We start from the raw sequence: 27677 nt of genomic DNA, 5'->3' as shown, positions 1-27677 counted from the left end.
TGAATACAACGTTTTTTTGTTCGACGAGCCCCTTAAAGGCTCCAAATCGCTTAAAACCTTTAAAATTAGCTTGACGTTTCGTTTTGACAAGTTGTGACATTTATCAAAATCCGTTCACATAGGAGAAAATTCTCAAATTCTGACAGTGTCGAACAAAAAAAATGCATTTTATTGCTGTGAGGACACACGAATTATCGTTCTTGGAAAATATTAGGAATATATATCCACTCAACATTTTGTGTCAGAAAGAATGAAGACTGTGCAGGTAGTCGCCTAAGTGGAGGTGACGAGGATTAGACTGACATGCCTCATTCTTGCAATAACAAAGATGCGACCTCTCTCCATTTGTGTTTTATAGTGGGACTTATCTGCCGTATTCTGGGTTAGTGAATAGTGAATCAAAGTCGACTTTCTTGGAGGAGTCCAATGAAATGCCGCTAGAGACACTTGCGCTAATGACTTAGCTATTGTTTGTATGGTGGTCAAGGTTCTTTTATCACCAGTGGTGTAGCAAAGTGGTACTAGTTCTGAATAGTTGAATGTGAGAAGGATAAATTGAAGTTTCACAAATCTTAACACCTTTATTGTAAACAAAGTAAACATCACAACATTGACAGGGAGATTGGTAGATTATGCTGCAAGCATCTCATTAAATTCAAATTTCTCTCGTCTATCGTAGTATGGTTCTCAGTATCTTTCGCACATAGTTCTGCCACCCCGTCAGCCGTCCTCTTCAGAACGTCCTTGATGAATTTTTCCTTGATCTCACCGTAATCGTTCATCAGTCCGATCTTGTAGCTAAAACAGAGCAGGTCCGCCTTCATCTCATGACTGTCCAAGAGAACGCCGTGCTGAATCTTGCGGATCATATCCTCTATGGATATATCTTCCAGGTGGCAAAACTGGCTCATTCTGTCCGGATAAAATATTTCGTACGCCTTGGTGGTGGTTAGAACAGGATTTGACAATGTCCATTGCGCTTACCTGAACGTTGACTGCTAATATCAGAAGATTTAGAACGAGCAGGAGTTTCATCGTGCACTATTTTTTGTTGTGTGGTTGTTGTGGCTGTGGTTTTTATATTATATTAGTTCATTGGTGGTTAATGAAAACTTCATATCTGAGACTGATTCGATGATTTATCGCCGAATGGTATGAAATTTACCATTATCAACTGATTCTTTTGCAAACTGGTTTTTTTCTTACATTCTAAATTGAAAAATAATTGATTCTTACTTGTACCTGGTGACAAAAAATGTATTTTATTTCTGTCAGGTTACATGAATTGGAAAATATCAATAAATAAATAATAAACGTCAAGTTGGCTTTTAATTTTTTAAATTTTCATTGTCTCACTCTGTTTATATTTTTATAACATTCTTCATTTTATTTTTAAACAACGCTTCACTTTTGTTTTTCCTTTTTACTTCTTTCTAACATTTTACTTGCTACTGTTATTATTCTACCAAGTGTTTTCTTTCTTCCATCTTCTTCTCGTTAGTTTTGTTTTTGTCAGTAGTATTCGGTGTTTAAGTACGTTACGCCATCTCTGTATAAAAATGGAATTGCGTAGATTTACCTTTCTTGGGGGTGTTGGATTCTCTCATGGGGTGTGACCTTGGAAATATATGCGCGAAGGCGGGGCGATAAACCAATGAAAAATCTGTAAATGGAAACTGAAAACGTCGACTACTTTACATGCAAATAGACCAGAGAGAGACGAAACTAATGTAACGAATGACGATGTTTATCGCTCGGTTTGTAGCGCCCACTTGAGACCGCTATTCGTCGTTTGCGCAAATATGACTCATAGCCCATGAGAAAATCCAGCACTTCCACCTAAATTAATTATTTCCAAAATGAATGACCAATTCACAAGAATTGATTTAGGAAAAATATTTCCTTATAAAACTAGAATATCTATTGCGTTACGGTAGTACTGTGTAAGTTCAGTCAAATACAAAATGGCCAATCAAAAGGAAAAAGATTTGGCTTTCAGTTAAAGTTACTTGTAGAGTTCACAAAGAGTTTCTTTGCGTGTGTAGTAGCTTTCGTGATCTGATTGGACGATTTATCGCCGAATGGTGTGAAATTTACAATTATTACCGGATTTTTTCACAACCTGTTTTAAATTGAAAAAGTAATTGATTCCTAGTTGTACCTGATGAAAAAAAATGCATTTTATTTCTGTAAGGACACACGAATTATCGTTCTTGGAAAATAAATATCAGTAATAAATATCCACTCAACATTTTGATACTCCCTGATTTGTGTCAGCAAGAACGAAAACTGTGCAGATATTCGCCTGAAGCTACGGTTTCTTAGAGAAGTACGCCGCGCACAACTCACGGTAAGTCGTGCGCTGCGTACAACCGCGTAAATCTAATCAGTTGATACTGATGGAAGCGTTTTCTTAGAAAAAGTTCAGCTGAACGCATTGTTGGCTTTTTCTAAGAAAACGCTTCCATCAGTGTCAACTGATTAGATTTACGCGGTTGTGCGCAGCGCACGACTTACCGTGAGTTGTGCGCGGCGTACTTCTCTAAGAAACCGTAGCTTGAGTGGAGTAGATCACCGTGACAAGGATTAGACTGAGATATTTTATTTTTGCAGAAATGTTAAGTAACAAAGAGGTGACTCTGTCCGCTGGTGTTTTATAGTGGGACTTATCTAAAGACAAGAATCAAAATCAGCAGTGTGTTTGACTTCCTTGGGGGACTTGAATTGAACGCCACCAAAGACGCTTACGCTCGTGATTCATCTCTTGTCTGTGTGGTGATCTAAAGGTCAAGGTTTTTTTTTCACCAATTGCATAGCAAAGACAGCTCCGAATAGAAGTTTAATTGAAGTTTCAGAAATATTTACACCTTTATTGTCGACAAAGTAAATATTACAAAAAGGACGAGAAGACTGGTAGATTATCCCGCAAGCACATCAAAAACTTCACATTTTTGTCCTCCTTAGCACCAACACTCTTCTTCAAACAAATGTCTGCCACATCGTCAGCAGCTCTCCTCAGGACGCCCTTGGTAAAGTTTAATTGGACCACACCTCTTTCATTTACCAGTCCGATCTTGTAGCTAAAACAGAGCATATCCCGCATCTGAAGAAAATCTTCTATCTCTAAGTAAAGACCGGTGGAAAGCTTGTGGCGCATGTCCTCATCATCTACTTCTATTTCGTCGCATGAGTTGCCGATCCGGTGCGGATACATTTCTATCTCCGCCTTGGTGGTGGTTAGAACAAGATTTGACAATGTCCATTGTGCTTACCTGAATCTTGACCGTTAGTATCAGAAGGCTTAGAGCGAGCAGGAGTTTCATGGTGCACTATTTGTGTAGCAATTCTGATTGTGGTTTTTTATATAAGATATTTTACGTTTCGCTCGTGGTTCAAATCTGATTCTGATTGGAAGATTTATCGCCGAATAGTGTGAAATTTACAATTATCACCAGATCTTTTCACAATCTGTTCTACATTGAAAAAGTAATTGATTCTTAGTTGTACCTGATGAAAAAAATGCATTTCTGTGAGGACACACGAATTTATCGTTCTTGGAAGTAGGTAATAAATATCCACACAACATTTTGTGTCAATACTCTTTGATTTGTGTCAGAAAAAATGAAGACTGTACAGGTAGTCGCCTGAGTGGAGGTGACGAGGATTAGACTGACATTCTTGCAGTAACAAAGACATGACCTCTCTCCATTTGTGTTTTATAGTGGGACTTACCTGCCGTATTCTGGGTTAGTGAATCAAAGTCGACTTTCTTGGAGGAGTCCAAGGAAATGCCGCCAAAGATACTTGCGCTAATGACTTAGCTCAAAGGTCAAGGTTCTTTTATCACCAGTGACGTAGCAAAGTGGTACCAGTTCTGAATAGTTGAATGTGAGAAGGATAAATTGAAGTTTCACAAATCTTAACACCTTTATTGTAAACAAAGTAAACATCACAATCTTGACAGGGAGATTGGTAGATTATGCTGCAAGCATATCATTAAATTGAAATTTCTCTCGTCTATCGTACTAAGATTCTCAGTATCTTTCGAACATATGTCTGCTACCTCGTCAGCCGCCCTCTTCAGGACGTCCTTGATGAATTTTTCCTTGATCTCACCGTAATCGTTCATCAGTCCGATCTTGTAGCTAAAACAGAGCAGGTCCCCCTTTATCCCATGACTGTCCAAGAGTACGCCGTGCTGAATTTTGCGGATCATATCCTCTATGGATATATCTTCCAGGTCGCAAAAGTCGCTCATTCTGTCCGGATAACTGACTGTGTACGCCTTGGTGGTGATTAGAACAGGATTTGAAAATGTCCATTGCGCTTACCTGAACGTTGACCGCTAATATCAGAAGATTTAGAACGAGCAGGAGCTTCATCGTGCACTATTTTTTATTGTGTGGTTGTTGTGGCTGTGGTTTTTATATTATAAGGTTTATTCGTGGTTAATGAAAACTTCATATCTGAGACTGATTCGATGATTTATCGCCGAATGGTATGAAATTCACCATTATCAACTGATTCTTTTGCAAACTGGTTTTTTTCTTACATTCTAAATTGAAAAAATAATTGATTCTTACTTGTACCTGGTCACAAAAAATGCATTTTATTTCTGTCAGGGTACATGAATTGGAAAATATCAATAAATAAATAATAAACGTCAAGTTGGCTTTTATTTTTTTAAATTTTCATTGTCTCACTCTGTTTATATTTGTATAACATTCTTCATTTTATTTTTAAACAACACTTCGTTTGTTTTTCCTTTTTACTTCTTTCTAACGTTTTACTTGATACTGTTATTATTCTTTCAACTGTTTTCTTTCTTCCATCTTCTTCTCGTTACTTTTGTTTTTGTCAGTAGTATTCGGTGTACCTTACGCCATCTCTTTATAAACATGGAATTGCGTAGATTTACCTTTCTTGGGAGTGTTGGATTCTCTCATGGGATGTGACCTTGGAAATATATGCGCGAAGGCGGGGCGATAAACCAATGAAAAATCTGTAAATGGAAACTGAAAACGTCGACTACTTTACATGCAAATAGACCAGAGAGAGACGGAACTAATGTAACGAATGACGATGTTTATCGGTCGGTTCGTAGCGCCCACTTGAGACCGCTATTCGTCGTTTGTGCAAATATGACTCATAGCCCATGAGAAAATTCAACACTTTTACCTAAATTAATTATTTCCAAAATGAATGACCAATTCACAAGACTTGATTTAGGAAAAGTATTTGCTTATAAAAATAGAATATCTCTTGCGTTACGGTAGTACTGTGTAAGTTCAGTCAAATACAAAATGACCAATCAAAAGGAAAAAGAATTGGCTTGCAGTTAAAGTCACTTGAAGAGTTCAGAAGGAGTTTCTTTGCGTGTGTAGTAGCTTTCGTGATCTGATTGGACGATTTATCGCCGAATGGTGTGAAATTTACAATTATCACCGGATTTTTTCACAACCTGTTTTAAATTGAAAAAGTAATTGATTCTTAGTTGTACCTGATGAAAAAAAATGCATTTTATTTCTGTAAGGACAGACGAATTATCGTTCTTGGAAAATATCAGTAATAAATATCCACTCAACATTTTGATACTCCCTGATTTGTGTCAGCAAGAATGAAAACTGTGCAGATATTCGCCTGAGTGGAGTAGATCACCGTGACAAGGATTAGACTGAGATATTTGGACCTTATCTAAAGACAAGAATCAAAATCAGCAGTGTGTTTGACTTCCTTGTGGGACTTGAATTGAACACCACTAAAGACGTTTACGCTCGTGACTCATCTCTTGTCTGTGTGGTGATCTAAAGGTCAAGGCTTTTTTATCACCAATTGCATAGCAAAGTCAGTTCCGAATAGAAGTTTAATTAAAGTTTCAGAAATATTTACATCTTTATTGTCGACAAAGTAAACATTACAAAAAGGATGAGAAGACTGGTATATTATCCCGCAAGCACATCATCAATATCTGATTTCTGTCTTCTTTAAGTTCAACATGACTCTCGTCCAAACAAATGTCTACCACCTTGTCAGCAGCTCTGTTCAGGATCTTCTTGGCAAAGTTGTTTATGATCATACCGTTTCCATTTATCAGTCCGATCTTGTAGCTAAAACAGAGCATTTCCCACTTGTGTTTGGAATCGTCTAACTCTACGAAACGACCGGTGGAAAGCCTGTGGCGCACGTCCTTTGCGGATACATATGTTTCGTCGCATGAGTCGCCGATAGAGTTCGAATAACGTTCCGCCTTGGTGTTGGTTAGAACAAGATTTGACAATGTCCATTGTGCTTACCTGAATCTTGACAGTTAGTATCAGAAGGTTTAGAGCGAGCAGGAGTTTCATCGTGCACTATTTGTTGTGTGGCAATTCTGATTGTGGTTTTTTATATAAGAAGTTTTACGTTTCGCTCGTGGTTCAAATCTGATTCTGATCGGACGATTTATCGCCGAATGGTGTGAAATTTACAATTATCACCAGATTTTTTCATAACCTGTTCTAAATTGAAAAAGTAATTGATTCCTAGTTGTACCTGATGAAAAAAAATGTAGGTATTTTATTTCTGTGAGGACACACGAATTATCGTTCTTGGACCATTTTGATGCTGCCTGATTTGTGTCAAAAAGAATGAAGACTGTACAGGTAGTCGCCTGAGTGGAGGTGACGAGGATTAGACTGACATGCCTCATTCTTGCAGTAACAAAGAGGTGACCTCTCTCGATTTGTGTTTTATAATGGGACTTATCTGCCGTATTCTGGGTTAGTGAAGAGTTAGTGAATCAAAGTCGACTTTCTTGGAGGAGTCCAATGAAATGCCGCCAAAGGCACGCAGGCTCGTGACGTCAAGGTTCTTTTATCACCAGTGGCGTAGCAAGGTGGTACCAGTTCTGAATAGTTGAATGTGAGAAGGTTAAATTGAAGTTTCACAAATCTTATAATCTCAACACCTTTATTGTAAACAAAGTAAACATCACAATATTGACAGGGCGATTGGCAGATTATGCTGCAAGCATATCATAAAATTGAAATTTCTGTCCTCCATCGAATCAACAGAAACCTCAGTATCTATCGAACATATATCTGCCACCTGGGCAGTAGCCTTCTTCACGACGTTATGGATGAAACCTTTTTTTTTTTGTGTGAAATTTACAATTATCACCAGATTTTTTCACAACCTGTTCTAAATTGAAAAAGTAATTGATTCCTAGTTGTACCTGATGAAAAAAAAATGCATTTTATTTCTGTGAGGACACACGAATTATCGTTTTTGGAAAATATCAATAACAAATATCCACTCAACATTTTGATACACTCTGATTTGTGTCAGCAAGAATGAAAACTGTGCAGATATTCGCCTGAGTGCAGTAGATCACCGTGACAAGGATTAGACTGAGATATTTCATTTTTGCAGAACTATTAAGTAACAAAGAGGTGACTCTGTCCGCTGGTGTTTTATAGTGGAACTTATCTAAAGGCAAGAATCAAAATCAGCAGTGTGTTTGACTTTTTTGGGGGACTTGAATTGAACACCACCAAAGACGCTTACGCTCGTGACTCATCTCTTGTCTGTGTGGTGATCTAAAGGTCAAGGTTTTTTTATCACCAATTGCATAGCAAAGTCAGTTCCGAATAGAAGTTTAATTTAAGTTTCAGAAATATTTGCACCTTTATTGTCGACAAAGTAAACATTACAAAAAGGAGGTGAAGACTGGTAGATTATCCCGCAAGCACATCAACAATTTCCGAACTTTGTCTTCCTTAAGATGAACATCACTCTTCTTCACACAAAAGTCTTTCGCCTTGTCAGCAGCTCTAGTCAGGACGTCCTTGGTAAAGTTTTTCATGATCATACCCTTTTCATTTACCAGTCCGATCTTGTAGCTAAAACAGAGCATTTCCCACTTCTCGTCGGAATCGTGTATCTCTGCGAAAAGACCGGTGGAAAGCTTGTGTCGCACGTCCTCTGCGGATACATCTGTTTCGTTGCATGAGTTGCCGATATTGTTCAAATGATGTTCCGCCTTGGTGTTGGTTAGAACAAAATTTGACAATGTCCATTGTGCTTACCTGAATCTTGACGGTTAGTATCAGAAGATTTAGAGCGAGCAGGAGTTTCATCGTGCACTGTTTGTTGTGTGGCAATTCTGATTGTGGTTTTTTATATAAGAAGTTTTACGTTTCGCTCGTGGTTCAAATCTGATTCTGATTGGACGATTTATTGCCGAATGGTGTGAAATTTACAATTATCACCAGATTTTTTCATAACCTTTTCTAAATTGAAAAAGTAATTAATTCCTAGTTGCACTTGATGAAAAAAATGCATTTTATTTCTGTGAGGTCACACGAATTATCGTTCTTGGACCATTTTGATGCTGCCTGATTTGTGTCAGAAAGAATGAAGACTGTGCAGGTAGTCGCCTGAGTGGAGGTGACGAGGATTAGACTGAGATGCCTCATTCTTGCAGTAACAAAGAGGCGACCTCTCTCTATTTGTGTTTTATAGTCGGACTTATCTGCCGTATTCTGGGTTAGTGAATCAAAGTCGACTTTCTTGGAGGAGTCCAATGAAATGCCGCCAAAGGCACTTACGCTCGTGACGTCAAGGTTCTTTTATCACCAGTGGCGTAGCAAAGTGGTACCAATTCTGAATAGTTGAATGTGAGAAGGTTAAATTGAAGTTTCACAAATCTTATAATCTCAACACCTTTATTGTAAACAAAGTAAACATCACAACATTGACAGGGAGATTGGTAGATTATGCTGCAAGCATATCATATAATTGAAATTTCTGTCCTCCATCGAATCAACATAAACCTCAGTATCTAGCGAACATATGTTTGCCACCTCGTCAGTAGCCTTTTTCACGACGTTACGGATGAAACCTTTCCTGATCTCGCCGAAATCGTCCACCAGTCCGATCTTGAAGCTAAAACAGAGTAGGCGCGACTTTATCTCCATAGTTTTCAAGTAAATGCCGTGGTCAATCTTGCGGATTATGTCCTTTGTGGATATTCTTCCCTGGTCGCATATGTCGGTGATTCTGTCCGGATAAGCGAGTTGTTGCGCCTTCGTGGTGGTTAGAACAGGCTTTGACAATGTTCATTGTGCTTACCTGAACGTTGACCGCTAGTATCAGAAGATTTAGAACGAGCAGGAGTTTCATCGTGCACTATTTTTTATTATGTGGTTGTTATGGCTGTGGTTTTTATATTATAAGGTTCATTCGTGGTTAATGAAAACTTCATATCTGAGACTGATTCGATGATTTATCGCCGAATGGTATGAAATTTACCATTATCAACTGATTCTTTTGCAAACTGGTTTTTTTCTTACATTCTAAATTGAAAAAATAATTGATTCTTACTTGTACCTGGTGACAAAAAATGCATTTTATTTCTGTCAGGGTACATGAATTGGAAAATATCAATAAATAAATAATAAAGGTCAATTGGTTTTTAATTTTTTAAATTTTCATAGTCTCACTCTGTTTATATTTTTATAACATTCTTCATTTTATTTTTAAACAACACTTCACTTTTGTTTTTCCTTTTTACTTATTTCTAACATTTTACTTGTTACTGTTATTATTCTACCAAGTGTTTTCTTTCTTCCATCTTCTTCTCGTTACTTTTGTTTTTGTCAGTAGTATTCGGTGTACGTTACGCCATCTCTGTATAAAAATGGAATTGCGCAGATTTATCTTTCTTGGGGGTGTTGGATTCTCTCATGGGCTGTGACCTTGGAAATATATGCGCTAAGGCGATAAACCAGTGAAAAATCTGTAAATGAAAACTGAAACATCGACTACTTTACATGCAAATAGACGAGAGAGAGAGAAAGACGAAACTAACGTAACGAATGACGATGTTTATCGGTCGGTTTGTAACGCCCACTTGAGACCGCTATTCGTCGTTTGCGCAGATGACTCATACCCCATGAGAAAATCCAACACTTCTACTTAAATTAATTACTTTCAAAAGGAATCGCCGGGAGAGGAAGTACTGCAGGTGCGACTGATGGTCTTGAAGGATTATTCCTTTTGTCAGCTTTTTACTAATCTGCAATTTTTTTCCGCACTTCTCATTCTCCTTATTCAAGCCATCTCTTCATCTTTACTTTCACCAGCCACTCGTTTCGCCTTTTGACTTCCACAAAATGATACAAAAATTAGTTATGTGAGAAATATTCTATTTTTGTGCACAAAGCTTTCAGACAAATAGGTCTCCAAAGAAATTGGGCTTGTCCTTCAATACACATTTGGTAACTTCAAATGCCGTATCTTCCGGAGTGTCTTCAGTCACCGTGCACTTCTCGACAATCTTCTCGCTTTCTTCATCATCGTTTGTCACCCTCGTCAACTTCTCCTTGAACGTGTCGGCCTCAATTTCTCCCGATTCCGCGACTATTTCGAGTGCCTTGAAAATGCAAAGAAGTTGCATTTTCAGTTTGGGGTCGTCCTCCAAGTCACCTTTGCGAGCTCTCTTTATGACGTCTTCGGACACTCCACTTTCAGTCTTGCACTCTGCGCTGGTTTGGCGCAGTAGCTCAAGGTCTTCCTCAGTTATGGCCTTGAAAATTGTTTTGTTGTTTCGGTCAAGGAGGAGCGAGGAGATGTAAAGTACTCACCTGAACTGCGACCAACAGAATGAGAGAAGTAAGGCAAAACAGTATCTTCATTTTGGTGGTGTTGTTGCTTGCAGCCAATGATTTGTGAACGAAACGAATCGAGGAGTGTTTTATATATAGTGTTAAGACTCGGATTTATGTGCAAAACAATTTGGGAAAATATTGTGCAATTGCAAAATATGCGTAACTAAAACGGGTTTATCATAGTTACAAGCACCATTAATTTCGCTCTTTCGTTGGCATAAAATGATACAAAATTTAGTTATGTACGTCAGAAACAATTTATTTTTATACTTAAAAAACACTTAAACACACCATTTGAACCACCTACACTGGGTGTTCAATCAACTGGTGAGAACTTTGGCTTGTTCTTCATTACACATTTGAAAGTATGGAACACCGTCTCCTCAATAGTGTCTCTCTTCACGACGCACTTAACAATCTTCTCAGTTTCTTCGTCGTCGTCGCTCACCTTCCTCACCTTCTCTCTCCAGAAGTCGACCACAACAGCATTTTTTCCACTTCTTCGTCGTCGACCATTTGCTTCAGCTTGGTTTTGAATGTCATGTGCTTCGCCCAGTTGTCGACCTCAACTGCGTTTCGGTCTTCAATCTCTGGGCTTAACACAAAATGGCTCACTTCTACTCTTAATGATATAATCTACTACTATTAGTGGGTTACGCACGCACCTGGATGTCTTGGTACATTAGCGTACGAGATCAAGGCATCCACGTTCGTGTGTAGGGTACTACAGGGTGAGCAACAATAACTGATTCAGTTGGCAAAAAAAAAATTTTACATAAAATTTTCAAGACTGTGAATTGTACCTATTTCGGTTTGTTTTATTGACATTATTGACAGCTGGTATACCTACATTTCAAATTTAAAACTCTTGGTTTTTGTAATCGTTTATTAATAAAATGGTTTTCTCGTTGGAACATGACATAAAAGTCACCAAAAATCACCAGAATTTATTGCCAACTCAATCAGTACTTGTTGCTCACACGGTATTAGGTACTGCAGGTTTGGGTGATAATTGTACCGCCTTGATACACGAATTTATCTGGTTTTTTGAGTTCAAAGACTACTCTTCAGTTATGTAATATGTATTCCACGAAAGTAATCAAATCACGTGGTAAGGTTAGGTCAAAGGGACATTTTTGTTGATTTTTAGTTCAAATTTCTCTGAACCAACGCAGATGACCACCACAATGTAGGTGGTTTACGTTTTTTCGTTCAACAATTAGTGCAACTAGGGCAATTAATCCAGTTCCATAAACTTATATCGGCTATTGTGGTACTACGTAATCGGTTTTTATTGCAAATCGATTTCCAGATGTTCAGTTTGGAAAGGTCCTCCCAGTCTCCGTTGCGAGCTCTGGTTATAATCTCTTGCGACATTCCACTTTCAATTTGACATTTTTTGCTGATCTTGTTCAGTTTCTCAGTTTGTTCCTCAATTAGGGTCTCGAAAATTGTTTCGGTCAAGGAAGAAATGTAAAGTAGTCACCAGAACTGTGACCAACAGAATAAAAGAGGTGAGATAACACAGCAACTTTTTAGTAGCGTCGTTGCTTACTTTCAATAATTTGTGGAATCGAGTATTTTATATGTAGAGCATTATCTCTTTTACCATTTGGGCAACCAGTCAAAAGTCAAAAGAAGACACTTGAAGATTTCATAAGTCGTGTCTTCCGACGTATTTTTTACCTGACACTCCTGCAGCATTTTGTCCACTTCTTGGTCGCCGACCAAATGGTCGGGTCAGGTCAGGTCAGGTCTCAGCTTGGTTTTAGTTTGTCACCGGCTTCTGTTGCCAGACTATTGTTCTTCTGAAGCAGAAGATGTGCTTCTTCGTCTTGGGATCTTCGCCCAAAACATCACTTTCCTCATTCAAACCGTTGTTTTGATCTTTACTTTTGCTCAATCACTCATCGCTCTTTCTTGCATAAGTTAATACAAAAGTTACGTCAGAGATATTTTATTTTTGTACGTCAACAAATATAATTTGATCCATTTGCACTCGGTGCTCAATCGACTCTCTTCTTCTTGTCCACACATTTGGCCGTGTTGAACGCTGTTTCTTCCGGGGTGTCTTTCTTCACCACACACTCATTGACGATACTCTCAACTTCTTCGTCGTCGATGCCCAGCTGCTTCAATAAGCTCCTCCACAAGTCCACCACCATCTCGCCCGATTCCGTGGCGAGTCCGAATTTTTTGAACATGCAAAGCATTTGCTCTTTCAGTTTGGGATCGTCCCCCCAGTCACCGTTATGAGCTCTGTTTAGGACTTCTTGCGACACTCCAGTTTCGTTTTGACATTTTTTCTCGATTTCGGAGATTGCTTCATTTGGTATCTGGGTCTTGAAAATTGCTTCGGTCAAGTAAAACCCAAACCAGTTGTAACGTGCTTACCTGAACTGTGACCAATAGAGTGAGAGAAGTGAGATAACACAATAACTTCATCTTAGTACTGTTGTTGCTTGCGTCCAATGATTTGTGAGCGAAACAGATCGAGTATGTTTTATATATACCTAGCGTTTTATGTGCAAAACAATATTATGTCCAAAATGTGCTGTTGCAAAATATGTGTAACAAAAACAGGTTTATTAACATATTTACAAACACCATTAATTTCGCTCTTTTGTTTGTATCGCGCGTTCAAATAAAATCCTGAGCTGAGTAGGCGTTGGAAAAATAAACCGTTTAGAACAGCGTAAAGTTTGAATTTCCCGCGGTTAAATACAAATGACATTTCTTTATGTTTAATCGGGACATAACTGAACATGTTTGTTTTCTGCAAAAGGTGCCCTTAGATACTTGCTTCGAGAATAGGAATCGTAAAACATTGCTAAGAAAGAAAAAAAGAAAAATTTTTTTTGGCTGTAAATTTTAGGTTAGCTGTCAACATGCTCCAATTAATCTACGCTTTAAAAAAATACAACAATTGACGGTTTCCAACGCTTCCCCAGCCCAGAATTTCATTTGAACACGCATATAAAATGACACAAGAGTTAGTTACGTCAGAAAAATTTTATTTCTTGGGATCTTCGTTCAAAACATCACTTTCCTTATTCCAACCGTTCTTTTGATCTTTACTTTTGCTCAATCACCACAACTGTTGCCCTTTATTGCATAAGATAAAAAAATAGTTACCTCAGAAATACATATTTTATTCTTTACATAGACAAACACTTAAATATATAATTTGAATTATCTGCACTTGGTGCTTAATCAAGTGGTGAAAACGTTGGTTTCTTCTTGTGTACACATTTGACAGCATTGAACGCCGTTTCTTCCGGAGTGTCTTTCTTCACCACACACTCATTGACGATCCGCTCAACCTCTTCGTCGTTGATACTCACCTTCCTCAACCCGCTCCTCCACGAGTCGACCACCATCTCCCCCGATTCCGTGGCCAGTCCGAGTTTCTTGGACACGCAAAGAATTTGCTGTTTTAGTTTGGGATCGTCCTCCCAATCATCGTTGCGTGCTCTGTTCACGATGTCTTGCGACACTCCAGTTTCATTTTGACATTTTGAGCCGATCTTGTACATTGTTTCAGCTTGTTCCAGAGTTATGGCCTTGAAAATTGTTTCGGTAAAGAAGGAGCAGAAGAAAAGTAAAGTAGGTACTCACTTGAACTGTGACCAACAGAGTGAAAGAAATGAGATAACACAGTAACTTCATCTTGTTTCTGTTGTTGCTTGCATCCAATGATTCGTGATCCACCTAAATCGGATATGTTATATACGCAGGATTATCTCTTTATAGGTGAAAGTTCAGGGGCTTTGTATCTTGTTTCGCCAATTACTTTGCCGAATTTTATAATTTTAACCACGAGGTACAATTTTTTATAGTTGCTTTTAGTCTTCTACGTTGTCCCACAACCTTGTAGGTAAAGTTTCAACACTTTTTTAAAATACACCCTGTATATCATATTTTATAAAATGTACACCAATGCGGTTTCCTTGTTTCAAAGCATATTTCCGAGAGGTTACGTCGCATTGGCGTACATTTTATAAAATATGATATACAGGGTGTATTTTAAAAATATGCTGAAACTTTACCTACGAGGTTGTGGGACAACGTAGAAGACTAAAAGCAACTATAAAAAACTGTACTTTAAAAATTAAATGTCAATTTATTTTTTGTCATAGAATTTTTTAAATAATTTTTCCGAGTTCTCATGAATACAGTAGCTCGTGGTTAAAATTATTCCGTGTATTTCGATTACACCCTGTATATAACGATATCACCGTGAAGATAGTAGCACCGTTATTGACTAAATCAGAGACTTGCAAAATGTTCAAATCACTTAATTTATTAAAAAGTACCATTTGGGTATAGATATTACTTGCAAAAATGCACCTACCATTACATAACAATAGTACCTTTATTGTCAAAATTCAGTCAAATACAAAACAATTAATCAATAGGAGAGAAATCAGGTTTGCTGTCGTAAATACACTTGAAGGTGTCATAAGCCGTTTCCTCTGGTGTGGCCTTCTTGACCACGCACTTCTGCACGATCTTGTCCACCTCTTCGTCGCTGGCCACATGCTTCAGCTTGGCTTTGAGTACCTCCACATTGGTGTCTCCGGCTTCGGTTGCCACTCCAGTTTTCTTCGAGAAGCAGAGGACGTGCTTCTTCATTTTGGGATCGTCGACCAAGACACCTGTGCGGACTTTGTCGATCGTCTCTTGGGACACTCCGGACACCTGCTGGCACTCTTTGCTGATCTTGTTCCTTTTCTGTATCTGTTCGTCGGTGAGAGCCTGGATAGTAGATATGAACCCGTTAAGAAAAATACAGTTAATCAGGAGAACAATTTACCTGAGCTCCGATGACGATGGCGGCGAACGCAAAGCACAAGAGGAGTTTCATTTTTGCGAGGTCTTCAAAGAAAGTACTGCAGGTACTGATAAATTGCACCGCTTTTATATAGGGAATTTATCTGTTTTTTGAGTTCAAAGAGTACTCTCCAGTTATGTAATATGTGATTTTTTCCACGAAAACAATCACATGGGGCGATAAGGTTAGGTCAAAGGAATGTTTTTGTTGATTTTTAGTTCAGATTACTCTGAGAGTCGCTTAAAGTTAAATATTTTTTATAATAGATATGTTTCTTCAATTGCTCTTCCTTGGAGATTGCAAAAATAACTCTGCAAAAATTTTCTTCTGTTTTTTTTTTTTGCCAGGCCACCTGGTGTAAACTTCCGACTTTTTACGTCATGTACAGCGTGGGCGATTTATATTTTTTCGATCAACAATTAGTGCAACTGGACCAAATAATTGAGTCCCATAAACTTATATCGGCTATTGTGGTACTAGGTAATGGTTTTTTTTTCCGAATAATTTAGAGATTTCGAAATTGAATTTAATTTTTTTCTCATAAAATATTATACACGTAAAAAAGCACCAATAAAATTTATATTATCAATAATGTTGACTCGTTGGTGGTACTAAAATATAAAACAATCCATAAGTAAAATTTAATCGACGTGAGAACGGATATCGTGAGGCTACAATGGCGTAATTAATTTGTTTGTGTTTATTTAATTGCAGATAATATAATTATTTATTCGTACAAGTCCAAATGGAAAATATCTCGTGACACTAAACAATAATATAAATAAAATAATCATCGTGTATTGTGCCAAATTTTGCATTGGGCGTTTCCTGTGGATCGAGATATGGAGAGTTTGGTGGCGCAACGTGTAGTTCTTGATCTACTTTTTCTATTACCAGACATAACAACTGGTATAATTTCGTAAAGTTTTTAGACAATTTCTAGAATCTAGAATAGAAAGTTGTTTCCAGAAATGCTTGCTTTTAGAATTTCTTCTGCCCGGAGTACTTCGGTATCTTTAGCTTTTTGGGGAAGAACTCAAAACACTCTTGAGTGACAGATCTTTTTAAAGACTTCCTATCTCGCAGTTTAGCGCAACGAAGCCCATCAAGAAATTTATTGCGGTACTGTAAGGTACTGATGCGCTAGTGCTAGTGCTAGAGGAAGCATTGTTGCGCTGCTTCTAAAACGTCGTAAAATCCGACAAAACCCTCCATTGTTGTGCTTTTTTACAGCGTAGATTAATTGGAGTATGTTGACAGCTAACCTAAAATTTAAAGCCAAAAAAATCTTTCTTTTTTCCTTTCTTTGCAACGTTTTACATTAAAAATAGAATAACTGAACGATTCCTATTCTCGAAGCAAATATCTAAGGACACTCTTTGCTGAAAACAAACATGTTCAATTGTGTCCCGATTAAACATAAACAAATGTCATTCTTGTCAAACGGCGGGAAATTCAAACTTTACACTGTTCTCAACGGTTTAATTTTTCCAACGCCTACTCAGCAAAAAGCGATGACAATTTTGTTGTTGTTTGTCCTCTTGGTCGTAATATCTCCCGTGAATTGTCAAATATTCCTTTAAACTTCTTCGACTTGCTTGACCGAGATTACCAGAAACCGGATCAAGGTTATTTGATAATTTTTTTTCTCCAGTGATATGATGTAAACATTTCTCAAAACAACTATAAATATAGCATTTTTTTAACCAATAGGGTTTGTCAATGCAGTCATAATCAATCGAAGTCTCACCAATTTTGTCAGCACCTTGCGAAGGGCCCCCCAATTCTGGCAATCACGCGCAAAAACATTTCCCCTTCTGATGACTCTCTCTCCTTATCACTTCTTGCGTTCATAGTTTATAAATGGGCAACCAAAAGCGATAATCTTAGTTAGCCATGAAATCATCGACATTCCTTCTCGTGTGTTTCCTGTTGGGGATCCAGGTGAGTCTTCGTCGCTTTGTCGTTTTACACTGACCCCAGTCTCAGGGTGGGGTGATCAACAACCCCGAAGACGACCTCCGCAGGGTTAAAGCTTGTCAGGAACAGTCGAATGTCAATGCTGCCTCGCTGAAGAACATCCCTCTGGGGAGGTTCGACAATGACCCCAACCTGAAGGAGTACCTGTTGTGCGTCAGCAAGATGTCAGGCTACCAGAACGAAGCGGGGTATCTTCAGAGCGACGTCATCAGAGTGAAGTTGAAAGCTGGGCACTACAATGATGACACGATTGAGGAGATGGTGCAGGATTGCACCCAACAGAAAGAGACGCCGCAGGAGACGGCCTTCCAGTTCATGAAGTGCATTTACGACAGTACTTTCCAAAAGAAATACACGTGATTTTGGTGTTAAGTTTGTTTTGATAATAAAGTTGTTAATTAAGTGATAACGAGTTTGTGTATCTGGTGTGGAATCGATCTGACTGGGTCGTGGGTCTTTCGAGATTTAGCACCAATTAGCATGTTGGTTCGAGGTAAAGGAAGAAACGATCACATAACTCAGATTGTTTATTTTCGTTTGAAGATTTCACAATACTAAATTTTGGACAAGTTGTTTTTCCCATCCTACTGATATATCTGTGGGTCACAAATAATCACATGTTCAGTTGTGATTCAATCGACCAGATGAAGTACTTCCTTGTTGTGGCTTTCGCTCTAGTCGCCACCTCTTTGGTAAGTTGTTTCTTTTGCAAATCCTTCAACTCAACTGGGTACTAGGCCAAGGTGGACCAAGAGAGATTCAAAAAGGCTCGCGCCTATTGCGAGACACAATTCGAGACTGACGAAGAAGTCGCACAGTATACCTTCTGTCTCTTCAAGAAGATGGGTTTCCAGAACGAAGCGGGAGACTTCCAGAAAGACATTCTGCGGACGAATTTCCTGGACGTTCTGACCCAAACCAAAATCGAGGAGGTCTTGACCAAGTGTACTGTCAAGAAAGCCACTCCTGAAGAGTCAGCTTTGCACGCTATCACGTGCATCGAAAACATCAACAGACCTGTTTCAACTTGAATAAAGCATACTCAAGGGACAGAGACCTTTTATTGGAATTCCTCTTCTTTCGATTTTTTTCCGGAACGGAGAATATACTTTTTGACTTTGTCGCCCATGGTTGAGACGAAGTCTACACCGGATTCTCTTGACGACCGATGATTGTAAATTTGATCCGGATGGCTGTTTCCTCGTTGGTGTAAGGCTGCGGAAGTGGTGGTAAAAATGATAAATCGTGACAAGAACTTACCACAGGAGCGACAAATGAGGAGTGTCACAGTGACTTTTAGAAACACTCTCGTCCAAGTGATTCTTGTTTGTGGTGCAAGGGGTCACGAGGTGCCTTTCTGGAAAAAAAGAGTCAATGTCAATGTCAGACAGATATGGGTTAGTGGAAGTTGGATGATAATTTGTTTACCAACGAAGATAAGGATTTCTAATTATTCGTCTACACAAAATATCTCTCGTTATTATTTAAATTTGTAAAAAAATTGAACTCTGATATCTTTTATATTTATATTGATATGATTTTTTCCCGATTAGATTGTCTTTGTGGATCAACACAAAATCCGCACTTTCTTAAATGAATCATGACAAAACATTTTTTTGTCGAAGACCATTTAATAGATACAGACAAGACTTTTTAAATATGACGTCTTGAGGTTGTCCCCTGATTCTTTAAAAACAGTTGCCATCAATGATAATGCAAATAATGGGTGACTATTAAAATTTTCACTTAGAGTTGGCTATGGATCATTATTTGACACTGACAAGTTTGACATTTCGCGCCGTAAATGTTATGTTGATGTCGCGCAAAATTTATAGGTTATGTTTCAATTGTACTGACTGACATTTGTCGTTCACTTTGGCTGTAAAAGTTGAAATAGTACTATCAGTTAAGTATTTATCAATTAAAGCAAAAAATTCTGGTCGTCAATGTCATTTCAAAATTTGGTTAGATTGTCACAAATTAAAAATTTTTCCCTGCCTGATTATGCCCATGTCAACAAACTGTCAAAAAAATGAGAAAAAATCGCAATTAATGTCATACAACATGATGATAAGTTATGACATTTACGACCGTTTTACAATGGAGCATGTTCCATTGTGTCAAAGCATGATTTTGACGACCAGTTTTTTTGCTCGGCATATAGGTAATGGAGCAATTTCCAATTGTATACTAACTCGATTGACTTTTACGACATTTTAATTGGAAATAAAATAACAATTGTTCCTTTTTCTATAAAAGAACGTACCAGACTAGCGCATTCTCTAGTGTGTAGTACTAAAATGAATGTCCTGATTTGGTTAGTTGCCGTCATCGCGCTAAGCTCCGAGGTACGAAAGTCTTTCGAAAGATCTGTCCCTCAGGTTCGTGTTTTAGGTCTTTGCCGGCGAAGCTGAAGACATCCAACTACTCCTGGGAGAATGTGCGCTGCCTTGGGATGAATTCAGAATAGTCTTCTTCTCAGATAAGGACCCATTCTCAATTCCAGAGTTCAGGGCGGTCCTGAATTGTTTAACCAAGAAAAACTCGAAGGGGGGAATCTCAAGCAGGTTCCACACTGACGAATTTGACAACGTGTACAACCCGGAGGAGTGCGCGCAGATGCCGCTTTTTAAAGCTCTCACATGTCTGATGGTGCTGAGTTAAGCTCTTTGACTTCTAGATTCATATTCTTCAAGAGTCCATTTTTATTTAGTTTTTATTAGCCAGCTGTTTTGTTCACGAGTGATAATGAGCCCGGCGGAATAGAAAATGCAACCCACAATACATTGTTCAACGTAAACCTGGACATGGAGGCAATGAATATCCGACTTTTCCTCCTGATGTATTGTGGGTTGGATTTTCTGTACCCTGTAGGTGATTTTTATACTTTTACTCTAAAATCACAAGTTCTCGACTATTGCCAAGTTTTTAGAGTACAAAAACCTACATCTTTGATGCCTTCTTCTTTATTTGTTTTTTTGGGAGCTCAGTTTCTTTGTCATAAAAAAGACTGAGAAGACAAAATATGTGTTTTAGCTTTAATCATGATAAGTTATCACTTTCTCTACTCCCTTTGATAGAGCTAGGTTAAAGTGAACCAAGAAAGGTTCACAAAGTGGTTACTTTCTGCTTCTTCAGGAAAAAATCTTCCAGAAGAATCACCTGTGCACGCCATCACACCCATTCAAAACACTACCAAACCTGTTCAAACCAGAAATAAAGACTCAAGTAACGAACATATTTTATTATTAAACTGGAGTGAATTTAGGTTTCTGCTCGCGCAAGCATTTGAAAGTCTCGAACGCCGTCTCCTCCGGCGTGTCTTTCTTCACCACACACTTGTTGGCGATCTTGTCCACCTCTTCGTCGTCAACGGCAACTCTCTTCAGTTTGATCTTGATCTGGTCGGCCAAAACGTCGCCGGCTTCGTTTATCAGACCGGATTTTCTCCCGAAGCAGAGACTCTGCGCTTTGATCTTGTCGTCGACGTTGTCAAAATGGTTGGTGCGGAGTTGGTTGATGCCTTCTGGCGACACTCCGGTTTCTTCGCGACATTCGTCGCTCCATTTCTTCCAGTTGGCTTTCTGCTCGTCGGTCAAAGTCTGCGGGGGTGGTGTCAAAAGTGGTACAATCGCGAGGAGGACTCACCTGGGCGGTGGCGACGGCGGCGACGAGGGCTAGACAGAGGAGGAGTTTCATGATGGCGACTGTGTTGTCAGCAACTCTTAGAGGTGTTCTTATACCAGTGGTTATCGGTTTTGGGGTCAGAGGTCAAGAATAGCATAATTGGTTTGGTAATAAAATAATTTATGATAAACACAAATGATCTTTTGGTGCAGTTTGTTTGTAAATATTTTGAAGGATGTTGCTATGCCAGGATTACCACTGCTTCAGTATCTTTTATATCAATGGATTTACGTAATCAGTTTTTTCCGACAAGATTGTTTCGTGTGACTCGACACAAAATGCGTACTTTCTTGAATGAATCACCAATGAATGTTTTGCTAAACATTCTTTTGTGGAACACTATTTAATAGATCTACACAAATGCGAAACAAACATCAACACTCTTTTTTATGCAACATTATTTAACCGACATTTATCACGTAGACATTTCTAAAAACATCACGTCACTTCGTGACCTCTGAAGATTTCTTCTGGACGAGACAAGTAACGAAGACTTCTTTATTCTTCATCGGCAAGTGAAATTTCTCTTTGATCTTCTGAATCCCACCCCTTTCATTTTATGTCCACCAGACCCAAACAAAGATATCTTCAGTTATGATTCAACCACGAAGAAGAAGAACATCTTCGTTCTTATCTTTGCCCAGGCACCGCCACCTCCATCACCAAGACCAAGACTAGACCAACAGAGAAAAAGAGTCTCACTCAAAACAGATGAAACAGTACACTTGTCTCTTCAAGAAGATTTCTTCAAAAAATACGACAAGATTTTTTGACCACCATAGAAATGCACCAACAACTGCAACAAACCTGTTTGGACTCGAATAAAACAACACTCAACTGACAAACAACTTTTATTGTTAAACTGGACTGAATTTGGGTTTCTCTTCGCGCAAGCATTTGAACGTCTGGAACGCGGTTTCTTCCGGCGTGTCTTTCTTCACAACACACTTCTTGATGATCCTGTCGACTTCGTCGTCGTCAACGGAGACTTTCTTCAGTTTGATTTTGGTCTGGTCGATCAAAATATCACCGGACTCGCTTATCAGACCGGCTTTCTTCCCGAAGCAGAGACCGTGGGCTTTGATTTTGTCGTCGACGACGTCGAACTGGTTGCTCACCACTCTGTTGATGGCTTCTTCCGAGACTCCGGTTTCTTGGCGACACTCCTCCCTCCATTTCTTCCACTTGGCTTTTTGCTCGTCGGTCAACGTCTACGGGAGGGGTGTCAAAAGTGATACAATCGCGAGGGGAACTCACCTGAGCCGTGACCACGGCGGCGACAAGGGCGACACAGATGAGGAGTTTCATGATGCTACTGTGTTGTCAATTAGGTTTAGAGGCGTTTTTATACGTGGAACTATCGGGTTTGGGGTCATAGTTCAAAAAGAGTCCTCGCGCAGATAAGTCAAAGCAACAATGTATGATAAACTTGGGTTAATGGAATTTATTTTCCGACAAAAGAAAGGAAATCTAACAAGGCGTCAGCACAAATCTCTCGATGTTATTTAATTTTGTTTGTAAATATTTGAAGACTGTTGCTATGCCAGTGTTGCCACTGATCCAGCATCGATTTACGTAACAATTTTTTCCGACAATATTATTTCCTACGTGAGTCAACACCCAACTCTTGAATGAATCATAACAATATTGTTTTGTAAAAACACTAGGTATTTAATAGACATTTACTTCTTAAAATATGACAACATCTTTAGGCAAATTCTTCTGGAAGCACTTCAAGCTTTCGAAAGCTGTGACCTCTGGAGTCTCCTTCTGGACGAGACAAGTCTCGAGGAGCTTGTCTACTTCTTCCTTGCTCTTCATCTGCGAGTTCAGTTTCTCCTTGACGTGTTCCTTCTGCACCTCCCCCTTTTCATTCTGCATCTTGATCTTCTTCGAGAAGCAGAGCGCGTGGAGTTGCAACTTGGGGTCGTCCAGAAACACCCCTTTCTCGGCCTCTTTCAGCACCGCCTCCTCCACTTTGGACTCCTTCAGGCAGTCCTTGGAGTACTCCTCGAGTTTCTTCTTCTGGTCGTCGGTCAAAGCCTGCGAGATTTTTTTTACCGTTTACCAATCCAACAGTTGACTCACCTGGGCTGCGAGGACGCACGAGAGGGCGCAGACTGCCAAGAAAACCTTCATCTTAGAACTGGTGCATTGTCACTTGGAAAGGCCTTATATAGTGGGTTTTGGCGTGCAAAAAACTCGATTTCACCGTTGATTTTTTTCTGCCATCTTTGCACACACGAACAATTAATAAGATGTCGAGTATTTGCGATTAACTGCAACGTTTAACTGACGGTTTTCGCCCGAAGGGATTTCGTGGACGGATCCGAGGAGAAAGGAAAGTTTTTGTCGGTTCGGTAAAATTCGAAAACGCTGCAAATGAAATATGACGAGGCTGAAAAGGGCTGAAAAGGCTTTGTGCGGAGTCCTCGATCAAAAATTCACCCAATCAAATATTAACGGTCTCGTGCGCTGTCATTTCAAATGTCAATATTGATGGTATCATCGAGGAATGTTGGGTCAATACGGACTCCATAAAGAGGGTTTTTTCAACAAACGATGTTGCGAGGCAAGGTCTCCCATTGTACGCGAAGCTATTACCAGCAGGACTCTTTTGTCCGGTGTAAACACGATTTAAAGCTCACTTGCAGGATCGGGCTGGTTCTGACGGTCCTGCGGAACAAGTATGTTGTAATTGGATGTCGAACAAGTAGATGTTAACACAGTTAACAGTTAAAGAAGAGCCTCTAGGTTTTAAAACGGTGACACCATCTCCAAGAACAAAACGGCAATTTTTTTTGGAAAAGAATGGAATTGGGTGAGGACTTTGGGTCATTCCTGATTGTAAGATACAACTCGCAGCGAAGAGTTTACCATTACTTGTCTGACTCCTTGAAGTGAATTGTATGTTAATTAAAACGGGAATAAGAATGGACCTGTGGTTGACGCTTGGGGGACGCTCGAAGTCCACAACACTGCAGAGTTCTTATTTGAATACTCCTAATTGGAGCAGGATAATGCCCCAGCTGCAAGGATGCAAAGAAGGAAGAATCATAAATGATAATTTGTAAACAATAATGAGTGAAAACCTCGCAACCTAATTGTTTTGAAATTTTTCTCGTACAGTTGTTTTCCTGATCGGCCGGACCATTAGACGCAACTGTCATGAACCGATTGCGTTTCTGTTCATTCATCGTTGATTTATCGTTTTTTTATTGTCGACACCATTGCACGGTCTGTTTCAGATTGTGGTTCGTTAAGTTTTGCGACCTAATCCTTTCCGGTTGATTTTTTCCAACCACGCGCTTAATTATCGAGACAATGATCATTAACAAGTGAAAGAGAAAGGACTAGATGCAAAGAGAAGAGAACCTTGAACCGTGTTTCTCGTTAACATCTGTGTATTTGTTTTTGTTGTTATTCCACTTGTTACGTCCAGTGCAAACTATCATTAGGGACAAATGCAAATTTTTGCCACAAATCATGTGTTCATTTTTAGACGTTCCGATTCTGATAATTATTTCCAGGGTTGGCAGCAATGGACAAGTGTCCGTGACTCGTTGTCCGGAACCAAGTGATTGTTGTTTTACAGATGGATGTGTTGATTTGTTTTCTGTTGTGCTTTATTAAGTTTATTATAATAGGAAACAGCTTTTTGACAATAAAGCGAGCTTCCGCCAAATTAAACTGATACAAAAATTTATGACCCGTAAAGTTTTTACGATCCGTCTAATGGAAAAAACATGACTTCACAATAATATTTTCCATTTTATTATCAAGTTGTCTGGCTTGGCATCTAGTCTATTAAAAAATGCGACATCGGGGTCACTTTCCAATATTTATCAAAACCAAGACATGTCACTCGCTGACGCACCCTGACAGGGAAATTGCAGAATGCGTCTCCAGCGGTTGGAATTTCCCCGTTAGCCTTGAAATAAATTAAAAAACGAAAAAACGGTGACGTCCTGAGCAGTGGCGTAACCTTCTCACATTTCATTTTTCGAGACAAATATGTCTTGCAGGTTCAATTGATTTTATTCTCTACGCCACTGCCCACAACAACTCTTTTTATCTCACAGCACATGCAGCGCACTGCAGCTAGTCGTACGCGTAATAAAAATTGTTATCACTTCCGACAAACCCAACGACAGTCACGTTTCTGCTCGCAAGACATTGCGATACAATTTTTTATCTTCACGGCGGAGTCCGTCTCGCATTTATTTTATTTGCATCGTTCGGCGCGTACGACGGATCCGGAAATTACAAATTCTCGTCACAACCGTGCTAGACTGTGTTTTCCACCCTTGTCAGCAAGGGATGTAATCAAGCGAGAACTGCAAAAGTTGCAATGTTGCATTTGGAATGTTAACGAAACGTGGAGGAAATTGCAAAGTATTTTTTCTATACTGCGTTCGCCGGAGGAGTGTAGTAATCACGTGCACAGTGGGCAGTGCCTGCTGGAGGCTCCGCCTCTCGTTCCGAGTGATCGAAGAAACAAACTGCAGTGGCAGTTGAGGGGATGTTTTATTCCTTTCGGGTATTTTGATCAATTATAAAACTGTAGATCTTTTCTTTACAAATGTATCAAGATTTTCATGTAATACATATACAAATTTTTTCGAACAAATTGAATTACTTAGAATTAAATTATAAGCGATTAGGTACATCCGCGAATAGAATGTTTCCACAGTTCTGTTCATCTCAAAAAAATAAACGAATAAGTTACCAAGAACTAAAAAATATATTGAAATTTTTTCGTGCCTACCATTTCAATAAACATTTTTTTAAAACAATTATGAATTCTACAATTTTGGGAATTTCCGGATAAAGTTTAAGACACATTTTCCAAAACTTATTCTTCAAGAAAAATTCATTAAAACTTTTTTTTTTTAAATGTTTACACTAGAATGCCTCAAGAAAAAAATTGGGGATAACAACTTTGCCAGTAATTAATTCGATTCATTAATTGTGTGGTCTGTGGTCGCGTTTCAACTGGAAATAATTCGATTATACTGAATCAACTGAATAAATAATATACAGAGTGTCTCAAAATTCGCGAATTCCGAATTCAGAGCGTGGTAGGGAAGGACCCAGTGGAGCTCGAAAAATACTTAGAAAAAAAAAATTCGCTCTTCCTGAAGAAGATATAAGCACTTTAACTTTGTTCATTACATAGCAGCAGTGACAAAATATTATTCTAGCTACGTTGCCGTTCCATTTTTAAGAAAAATTACAAAAATTTAAGATTTTGTTACTCCAAAGTAAAGCTACATATTCTTCAAAAAATTGTTTTACGTTATTATTTCCCACAATCATCTACACCACAAATAACAATAAACACTGAACTTTTCAGCCTGCATTTGAAAAAAACGCAGTTCAAAGAGTGCACCTTCAGACCAATTTATCTTTGTGGGGGGAGTCCCGATTTTTTTTTTATTTCCATATTTGGACTACTGAAGTGATCAACGTTCTGAATTCGGATTTCGCGAATTTTGAAACACCCTGTATGATTGTATTGAGCACCGAACGTTTCACCGAACTTTGTTTCCGCCCTCTGTCTTGTCTTGTCACGTGATTTTAATACTCTACGGCCGAAGTAAACGAAGTATAGGATCCCGCTTGTGAACTAGTTCTCGGTCTAGCTACCGGCGCTTGTTAAATTTGCAACTGTCAAGATTACAAAATTGATGAGAACTTTTTATAAGTTTAACATTTCGATTTGTCATAGATTTCGCAAGATGTGACATCTCTTTCTCAATTGATCTCAAAATGTCACGATTTGTTTGGTTTGAAATGACAGCAGCGCCAGCGGCCAAAACGTGAACTTGTTTTCGACGTTTTGGGGACATTTCGGTAAATTTTGCCAGATTTGTCCCAACGCAAAGATGGCGTCTGGCACGTGTCCCCAAAGAGTTCCAGCGGTGTGTGCAAATGCAGAATTTATATTTCTATGTTAATTTCTTCTTTCGCAAATTAATTTATGGAGTTGGGTTGTTTACACAGGAAAATTACCATAAATCGTACAAGCGTAACTTCGCGTTACCATGACATGGTTACTTGGGCTCTGGGACTGGTCTCGCGATTTTTCAGCGAATCTGACAAAGAAAAGCACCAAACGTGAAGTTCTTTGATCGTCGACAAGCGCGGATAAAAATTAATTGCCACGAAAAAAATTCTACAAAAACTTGATCTACAATTCAATCCGCTACTCTGCGTTACGTAACTCAAGGATTAATCTCCGAATTATTGAAATGAGCGCTTGAGAGATGATTTGTTGTCGAAGAAGTGGTGCAAAGTCCACCGAGCGAGCGACAATTCCTTTGTAACCTTGCACTTCGCTTTGTTTCAGATTGGAGAGGACCGTCGCGGATCCCCTTGGAACTCCCGCAGCAGGTGAGTCATCGTTTAGCGCCCGAGCGCGCCTTGCGCGTTATTAATTAGCAAAATGCGTGTGCAATTAAGTGCACAATCGCAGGAAGCGATTATGCAATCCGAATGCAAATGGCGGCGGTAATTATCCGGAG

General features: G+C 39.0%; 9 protein-coding genes and 3 long non-coding RNA genes across 14 annotated transcripts in view; 3 read left to right on the top strand and 9 right to left on the bottom strand.

Annotated features, from left to right (window-relative positions):
* Cbp53E (Calbindin 53E) overlaps window positions 1-27677 on the top strand; it is a 107785-nt gene that overhangs the window by 72350 nt on the left and 7758 nt on the right. For all 3 annotated transcript variants that reach the window (XM_069037042.1, XM_069037043.1, XM_069037044.1), the window contains exon 2: window positions 27503-27546. In XM_069037042.1, coding sequence (XP_068893143.1) covers window positions 27503-27546 — 44 coding nt within the window. The remainder of the gene's footprint in view (window positions 1-27502; window positions 27547-27677) is intronic.
* LOC138122765 (uncharacterized) lies at window positions 3915-4416 on the bottom strand. The gene is made up of 2 exons (XR_011156618.1): window positions 4332-4416; window positions 3915-4285 (listed from the first exon to the last, which is right to left on the bottom strand). It is a non-coding gene; the product is annotated as an uncharacterized lncRNA (long non-coding RNA).
* Window positions 5846-6504, bottom strand: LOC138122763 (uncharacterized). The gene is made up of 2 exons (XR_011156617.1): window positions 6294-6504; window positions 5846-6247 (listed from the first exon to the last, which is right to left on the bottom strand). It is a non-coding gene; the product is annotated as an uncharacterized lncRNA (long non-coding RNA).
* On the bottom strand, window positions 8687-9245 carry LOC138122762 (uncharacterized). Its single transcript, XR_011156616.1, has 2 exons — window positions 9112-9245; window positions 8687-9065 (listed from the first exon to the last, which is right to left on the bottom strand). It is a non-coding gene; the product is annotated as an uncharacterized lncRNA (long non-coding RNA).
* LOC138124865 (B1 protein-like) lies at window positions 10895-12131 on the bottom strand (the record flags this gene model as incomplete). Its single annotated transcript, XM_069040047.1, has 2 exons — window positions 10895-11213; window positions 11867-12131. Coding segments are annotated over 2 exons (513 nt in total), but the record flags the coding sequence as incomplete, so codon positions are not given.
* LOC138122760 (B1 protein-like) lies at window positions 12591-13194 on the bottom strand. Its single transcript, XM_069037061.1, has 2 exons — window positions 13044-13194; window positions 12591-12991 (listed from the first exon to the last, which is right to left on the bottom strand). Exons 1-2 carry the CDS (start codon window positions 13092-13094, stop codon window positions 12656-12658), a joined length of 387 nt encoding a protein of 128 aa, XP_068893162.1. The 5' UTR covers window positions 13095-13194; the 3' UTR covers window positions 12591-12655.
* LOC138122754 (B1 protein-like) lies at window positions 13786-14425 on the bottom strand. Its single transcript, XM_069037054.1, has 2 exons — window positions 14268-14425; window positions 13786-14212 (listed from the first exon to the last, which is right to left on the bottom strand). The coding sequence occupies exons 1-2, from the start codon at window positions 14316-14318 to the stop codon at window positions 13859-13861; spliced, it is 405 nt and encodes a 134-aa protein (XP_068893155.1). The 5' UTR covers window positions 14319-14425; the 3' UTR covers window positions 13786-13858.
* On the bottom strand, window positions 15006-15623 carry LOC138122756 (B2 protein-like). The gene is made up of 2 exons (XM_069037057.1): window positions 15466-15623; window positions 15006-15407 (listed from the first exon to the last, which is right to left on the bottom strand). Exons 1-2 carry the CDS (start codon window positions 15514-15516, stop codon window positions 15057-15059), a joined length of 402 nt encoding a protein of 133 aa, XP_068893158.1. The 5' UTR covers window positions 15517-15623; the 3' UTR covers window positions 15006-15056.
* On the top strand, window positions 17321-17872 carry LOC138122758 (B2 protein-like). The gene is made up of 2 exons (XM_069037059.1): window positions 17321-17427; window positions 17473-17872. The coding sequence occupies exons 1-2, from the start codon at window positions 17380-17382 to the stop codon at window positions 17821-17823; spliced, it is 399 nt and encodes a 132-aa protein (XP_068893160.1). The 5' UTR covers window positions 17321-17379; the 3' UTR covers window positions 17824-17872.
* LOC138122749 (B1 protein-like) lies at window positions 17929-18513 on the top strand. Its single transcript, XM_069037048.1, has 3 exons — window positions 17929-17956; window positions 18007-18155; window positions 18201-18513. Exons 1-3 carry the CDS (start codon window positions 17944-17946, stop codon window positions 18492-18494), a joined length of 456 nt encoding a protein of 151 aa, XP_068893149.1. The 5' UTR covers window positions 17929-17943; the 3' UTR covers window positions 18495-18513.
* Window positions 20693-23382, bottom strand: LOC138123771 (uncharacterized). Its single transcript, XM_069038566.1, has 4 exons — window positions 23239-23382; window positions 22843-23193; window positions 21112-21234; window positions 20693-21065 (listed from the first exon to the last, which is right to left on the bottom strand). Exons 1-4 carry the CDS (start codon window positions 23287-23289, stop codon window positions 20712-20714), a joined length of 879 nt encoding a protein of 292 aa, XP_068894667.1. The 5' UTR covers window positions 23290-23382; the 3' UTR covers window positions 20693-20711.
* Window positions 21984-22558, bottom strand: LOC138122752 (B1 protein-like). The gene is made up of 2 exons (XM_069037052.1): window positions 22408-22558; window positions 21984-22361 (listed from the first exon to the last, which is right to left on the bottom strand). The coding sequence occupies exons 1-2, from the start codon at window positions 22456-22458 to the stop codon at window positions 22008-22010; spliced, it is 405 nt and encodes a 134-aa protein (XP_068893153.1). The 5' UTR covers window positions 22459-22558; the 3' UTR covers window positions 21984-22007.

This window comes from Tenebrio molitor, chromosome 2 (assembly GCF_963966145.1).
Source record: "Tenebrio molitor chromosome 2, icTenMoli1.1, whole genome shotgun sequence".
Classification (NCBI taxonomy): domain Eukaryota; kingdom Metazoa; phylum Arthropoda; class Insecta; order Coleoptera; family Tenebrionidae; genus Tenebrio; species Tenebrio molitor.
This window is presented reverse-complemented; position numbering and strand designations above follow the sequence as displayed.